The 7,187-nt window shown below is 44.7% G+C and overlaps 1 protein-coding gene across 1 annotated transcript in view; it reads left to right on the forward strand.

Annotated features, from left to right (window-relative positions):
- Positions 1–7,101, forward strand: part of LOC112068590 (phospholipid phosphatase-related protein type 3-like) — a 29,528-nt gene extending 22,427 nt beyond the window's left edge. The window contains exons 5-8 of the mRNA XM_024135765.2: positions 187–382; positions 2,093–2,150; positions 2,998–3,171; positions 4,162–7,101. Coding sequence (XP_023991533.1) covers positions 187–382; positions 2,093–2,150; positions 2,998–3,171; positions 4,162–5,559 — 1,826 coding nt within the window. The 3' untranslated portion in view covers positions 5,560–7,101. The remainder of the gene's footprint in view (positions 1–186; positions 383–2,092; positions 2,151–2,997; positions 3,172–4,161) is intronic.
- Positions 7,102–7,187: the final 86 nt, after the last annotated feature.

Below are 7,187 nucleotides of genomic sequence, written 5' to 3' on the forward strand. Positions count from 1 at the left end.
CTTAATCTCCCCACCTTTCTCTTACCCTTTCACATCCCCACCCTGCTTTCTCTCTCTCTCTCTTTCTCTCTTTCTATCTCTGTATTTCTCTCTCCCTCTTCCCCCTCCTCCKTCTCTCTCCCTCTCATTCACCCTCCTCTCCTTTTCACTCCCTTACTCTCTCTCCCCTTCTCCCTGTCCCTCTAGGTGTCCATGTGTTTGGGCTGTGTGCCACGGCTCTAGTAACTGATGTGATCCAGTTGGCCACAGGCTATCACTCCCCCTTCTTTCTGACCGTGTGTAAGCCCAACTACACTCAGCCAGGTGTGGCATGTGACAAAAACCCCTACATCACCAAGGACATCTGCTCCAGCCACGACCAGCACGCCATCCTCTCCGCCAGGTAGCTGCATTACATAACATGACATACACTGTAAATGGGCTGTATTGAATTTGACAGTAATTTACAGGCAGCTCATTGGAAAGTAAGTTACTGTATTTCATAATGCAGTACACCTACTCTAATCCAAATACAGTATCAAAGCAAGTGGTGTGTAATAACACAGTACAATACTGTAGAATTGACTGTATTATACTGTAACAAAGTAAATGCTACCGTAATCGTAATGAATGGATGGATGAATGAATGAAATTCATTGAGGGGATTGGGGTTTGTATTTCACAGTATTTTGCTGTAATTACATGGGATTGGTGCAAGCAGGTCGGCTGCTAGGTAATGTGTTTGCACATTGATGGAACACCACATATTTATTGATATGCTGTAATGTGTTTGCACATTGATGGAACACCACATATTTATTGATATGCNATGGAACACCACATATTTATTGATATGCTGTAATGTGTTTGCACATTGATGGAACACCACATATTTATTGATATGCTGTAATGTGTTTGCACATTACAGCATATCAATAAATATGTGGTGTTCCACTTAACAAATGCTTCTAAACTGGCAGCGACTACATGGCAAAACCATTGGCAACCATTACAGGTTTAAGACGCATTGCCATTCCAATCTGCGCCCTATACATTTTACTTTGAAAGGACACAACTACCACATACCGGTTAACTTTGTACAGCACTCTCACTAACAGGTGCAACAAATATAGCCTCATACAAGACAAGCCTCAAAATATGTTAATGAGCCAGAAACAACAATACCATGCACCCACTAGTGGTCAAAAAGTTTTTAGCGATCTAAAAATACAGTACAGCACAGATTATGTGGGATGAAATTACAGTACCATTCAAAATACAGCAATTATTTCCCTGGTCACAATCAGCTGAACCAGGAAGAATTAAGGTTCTGTTCCAATATCCACACTAGCATACCAATTTGAATGAAGCAGTTGCTAGAGTGGTTATGGGAAGATACTATAGCTATTGTGTGTCCTCATCTCATGAGGCAAACTAAAGGGAAAACGAGAAGCTAACAAAATGGGGAAAAGCAAGGGAAAAAGAGAAGCTAACAAAATGAAGGGTGAATATGAATTTAATGGATTTTCAAGGACATTGTTTACTAAAGCTCAACTACTTGTACATTCAGTTACACTTACAGAGCAAAACATMAACCTTAAAGGAATACTGATGCATTGGTTCAGTGGAGATGAGGACAGAAAATTATTTCAAAGTATTGGAATGCAGCCTTGGACAGACCATCTTATTTTCTCTGGCTGAGGATGTGTCCCAATACTCTTGAAAAGCCACATTTTCCTGTTTTCTTCCTCTCTGGACCACTGATCTAAACAGACTGGGTAGGTGAAAGCCATAGCAAGTTGTCCTTTCCTCCATGTTCTTATTCAGTCTTAGGTAGGCTAAGGGATTATAAAGGTGACGTTAGTAAGGACACCATTTTGGCCAGTCATAGACAGATAAACAGGGAGGTATGTTTAGACAGATATAGCACACAACACCACAACACTAACCTGCATTGTAGCAATGTGCAGGTGTGATCTTTATTCCTTACGCCACACTGGCGCTGTTCTCTCCCCTTTCAAGTTATGATCAAAGCTGTGTGACATACGYTGTCTGTCTTTCTGCTTTTCTAGCATTTTGTCTCAACGCTAACACGTTTTCTGTTTCTTGACAGGAAAACCTTTCCCTCCCAGCATGCAACCCTGTCTGCATTTGCTGCTGTGTACATATCAGTAAGTACACCTCCTGGGACGAATACACAGTATGGAAGCTAGTAATCAGTGGCATCGGTAAAACTTTATTTGGATAGTCCATCTGTAAATGCTCTACAGACTATCAGTAACATTTCCTCTAACATTTTCAGTTCAGAGCATGGTTATTGCCTAGACTGTATTGCAGGTGAAATTTGCTGAGGCAGTGTTTCCCTATTGGCCACCAGGACTCAACTGGAGAAAGAAAATGTCTGTCGCTTTAAGTCAACAGAAAACCAAAACTGCGACAGAACATGATAAGCTAGTTTTATTGATTAAATGTGCAGAGAACACTGTTGAAGTCTTGATAAGAAAACGTCCCCCCAGATTTTGTCTTTGGCTCTTTTTAATGCTTTGTTCAGTGGCAGGTCAAGTACAATAGAATTTGATAAGCCACAAGTTAGGACATTGGGCTAATATTGCTTGTGAATATAAATGGTATAGTAGCCAAAGTAGTCACACCAGATTCTCAATGCACAAATCCTTTGGGCAAATCTGTCCKCACTATTTKTTTTAAGGAAGAGCTTAGCGTACTGTGCCAAACACACTGGGTTTTCCCACATATATATTTGGTAACTCTTAAATAGAAAGGTTTGCTTATAAACCGCTTAAAATATTATCACAGAGCTTAAATGATGTGGATTGAATTAAGTGAAAACGTGTAGAAGCCTGTTCAGTTTATTAATAGTTAACAAGGCATGTCATAATGCAGTTTATAAGCAGAAATCAAATGTAACCGTACATCATCTTCATAGATGTATGGAATGTATTTTAGTTTTTCTTTTATAATATCTCACCATTTATTTTCTCAATTTCTCTCTTCTTGCAGATGTACTTCAACTCAACCATCTCAGACAGCACCAAGCTGCTAAAGCCAGTGTTGGTGTTTGCGTTTGCCATCGCTGCGGCACTAACCGGACTGACCCAGATCACCCAGTACCGCAGCCACCCCATCGACGTCTATGTGGGCTTCCTCATAGGGGCCGGCATCGCTGCCTACCTGGTATGACCTGACTTCCATTGAAATCTATCTTGACTTCTATAATATATATATAACATTTATATGTTTGATACTGATGAGGCATATTAACATTTATTTCTGTAAATGTTAGTTTTTTTATCTGCAGGGTAGGATTGACAGGTGATTAACTCTAGGGAGTTTTTCCTAGCCACCGTGCTTCTACACCTGCATTGCTTGCTGTTTGGGGTTTTAGGCTGGGTTTCTGTACAGCACTTTGAGATATCAGCTGAWMTAAGAAGGGCTATATAAATACATTTGATTTGATTAAAACATTTAGGAATACGGAATTTAAGGATTCTACCAAAGCTGATTTACAAAGGGCTATTCATGCGCGCATCCATTTCTGAAAGGTAGATGTGAGGGCAGTCTACCTACTACTTCCTACGGTAACCGTTCTGTGATTTAATTTGAGGCGAGCACAGGAGAGGAAAGTGTTATTTGCCAGACACGGATGTAGGATTTTAGCCAATCAAACTGTACTGCATACCATCTCCCCCTACCCCACTTAAAAGGCATACCTGCCGTTTAGCGCTAGGCTCTTTGATATCTCTAGATTGCTGCTCTCATTAAAGTTTCTGAATACTCCCGCTCTCATTAAAGTGTCTGACTCCTCCCACTCTCATTCATGTTTCTGACTCCTCCCGCTCTCATTAAAGTTTCTGACTCCTCCCGCTCTCATTAAAGTTTCTGATTCCTCCCGCCCTCATTTGCTATCATTCGACTGTCCTCAGGGAGGGATGGAGTTCACTTTCATGTCCATCATAACTCTCTCTCTCTCTCTCTGCCTCTCTCTGCCTCTGTCTCTCCATCAGAGATATAGAGAGCGGTGGTTAGAGCTAGCTCATCAGTTCTGTTGAAGTATACCCAGGCAGACGAATGAGAGTGAATGATATTGCCTTTCCACAGGACTATTATACTGAGTACCCGTAGAGGAGTTTCAGGCGACCAAGACCTTCTCTTCTTCTCTTCCAGGCTTTCCACGCCGTTGGCAACTTCAGGTCCTCTGACGACATCATCATCAAGCCAGCTCCGCCCCCCCAGAAGGAGGACGCCCTACGAGCTCTGACACAGCGGGGCCACGATTCAGTCTACAACAAAGGTGTAGCTTCAGCGTCAGAGAGCGCCGACGAGATCGCTGCYCCCCCCTCCCTGGACCGGCTGGAAGGCATGGGGTGTCCGCTGCAGCGCGAGAAAGCCTCCATGGGCAGCCTGAAGAGGGCCAGCGTGGACGTGGAGCTCCTGGCACCCCGCAGCCCCATGGGTCAGCAGACCATGGTGACCTTCAGCAACACGCTGCCCAGAYCTAGCATGAATGCGAACGGGGGCCTGGGCACTAATGGGGCCCCCGACGATTCCATGATGCAGCCCACCCAGCCTGTAAAGAGGAGGCTCAAGGCTGTGCAGGTGCCCATGGACCCCATGCGCTCACAGCAGCTGGTGACAGAGTGGAAGCAGAAGTCCATGGAGATGCGGGGTCTGAGCCTCAGAGATGAGGCCGAGCGGGAGGCCAGTGAGGAGGGCTCCGAAGGGGAAGAGGAAGTGTCTGAGGACGGGGGGCCACAGGCCTTGTTATACCCATCTACGGTGCAGTCCAACAGTGGAGCTTCCACCGGCCAAATCCCCATCAGTGTGGGGCCTCCGGGGGGTGTGAGGGTGGTGGCAACCACCAGACKCCCCCACATCCCAGAGACAGGTCCCCCGCCAGTGTCGCCCAAGAGCGCATTGACCCGCGCCAAGTGGCTGTCCATCACGGAGAAGAGCAGTGGCGGCGGGTCGCTTCGGGGGGCTCCCAACCAGCCACGCATCATGCAGGTGATCGCAATGTCCAAACAGCAGGGCCTCCTCCAGTCCTCCTTCTCGGGGGACACGCCCAAGTCCTCCGAGACCACCTCCACCTCCTCCTGCACCTCCTCTACGGCCAGCGCCGACTCGCCCCACTACCGCCCGCCCTTGGAGGCCCACCGCAATTCGGCCATCATCACGGTAGACGCCCACGCCCCCCACCACCCTGTGGTGCACACTGCCACCCTGCCCTCTTCTGGCAATGGGAATCCCTGGAAGTGGAGAGACGCGTCCAGCGGCAGCGACCCTCGCGACGCCTACGAGCTAAACGACCCGAACCGCAGCGCTGCTCGCGGCAGCACTGGCAGTTTCCGGCCGCACCAGACCATCTCGCCCTGCTCCTCCACTGGCGCCGGCGACCCCGAAGTGCTCCCCCCTCCGCCCCTCCCTCACACCGAGGTCCTCCATGACGGGCGAAGCCGAGAGTCCACATTACAACGCAAGACCGAGCTAGTTCAATTTCAAAACAAGACTGGACAGGAGAACTACTATAAAAAACTACAGGGTGCCCGGAGGAATAAGGAGTAGTTACTAACTAACTCTCTTACTAACTGACTAAATAACTAACTAAATAAATAAATAACTAATTAGCCTTACAGTCAAACCACAAAACAGCACAAAACCTTGACTGACAAGCTGGGGTCTGCTGCTATGCAGCTCTCAGACTTTGTGTGATGTTATCAAATGAGTTCTGCAATACGGTGGTAGCCTACATATGTATGATGTATGCTAGCTGGAGGAATACAGCTTGAGTGGATGTGGAACTGGTGAGTGTCATAGCAGGTCTGTGCAAAAGGGGATGCTGAGGTATTTAATTTCAGGAGCACAGAGAAGCTTTTCAAAGATTAAAATGGGAAGAACACCACCACGCAACACAAACCAAAAAACACATTTGAAGGACAAAGTATTAAAGCTCCATCTACTGAGCCGAACCAGGACATTTTGAAACATTTACAACATCTTCATTGACTCCATCTTCCTTTCAATGATTCCTGTTACTCAATGGGCTGATTGTCTAGTGTTGGTATGGCATTGACTCTATGTTGTGGACTTTTTATTGTTAATACTTAGTTGCTAATGTGTAGATTCTGAGCATGTATGTCTGTGTGTTTTTGTGTGTTTGGGAAAGTGGGTCAGGTGCTTGTGTGTATGGGTGTGTGTTTGTGTTGAAAAAGCACAGTATGTTTAAAAATAGATATATTCTGCTGTATTCAGCAGAATGTGTAGGTGCCAATGATGGTGCCAATGATGGTGCCAATGATGGTGCCAATGATGGTGCCAATTCTCAACAAAGTTCAGACCTTGATCTTAACTCTAAAACTGAAGAACAACAACAATTTTAACCTGAACTTCTTCTGATGTAGAATACTGACAGGACTGAATGAAAGTAAGTTGTGTAAAGGAGTGCTTTTCAATTTAAACTTCTCCATATGGATTTTACTTTTGAGAGTGCTACTAGAGTGCCTCTTAAACTGACTTAAAGCATAAACCGTGTGTATTTTTTACTGGACATGTTATACAAGAACAAAACTACAATAAGAAAAGTCACATCAGGGAAACAGTCATTTTATCAAAGCAATAGCGGCAGTACGAGGCAGAATGMGTAAAATAGGATGGGTAATATTGACGGTTTCTTTTTTGCTGATCGTTGAAAGCTTCGAAGTGAACATGCATACAAATCAATACACTCCTGTGGATGGACTACTGCACGTTATGTACATGATTGTCAGGTTGGAAGTACTACTTTGTTAGTAAACAAAAYAAATACATTAAAAGTTGTCATTAGTAACTGAACTGTGAAGCACTAGTGTGGCAAATGTTGTATATCTGGGACATGTTTGGTTCTTAATGTCCACCAAAGCCCTCCAACTGACAATCACAAGTTAGATCATCAATTCCACACAAAAACTTCAGTACAGTATGCGCTGTATTTGGGCTTCATTCAAAGTGTTCTAGTGCTGCGCACTGAAATACCAACAATGCGCCAGCGAGAATCCTTAGTTGCGACATACTTTTTTGACTTATAATTTATGATATTTACCTATTGATTCTTGAAGAATATGACTTGTAAATGTCTCATGAACTTAGTTCAACTGTCATACCCCATCAGAACCCAAAGTATAAGCTTGTTTTCTCCAATGTTTGTATACAACATA

Source organism: Salvelinus sp. IW2-2015, unplaced genomic scaffold (genome assembly GCF_002910315.2).
Source record: "Salvelinus sp. IW2-2015 unplaced genomic scaffold, ASM291031v2 Un_scaffold588, whole genome shotgun sequence".
NCBI lineage: Eukaryota > Metazoa > Chordata > Actinopteri > Salmoniformes > Salmonidae > Salvelinus > Salvelinus sp. IW2-2015.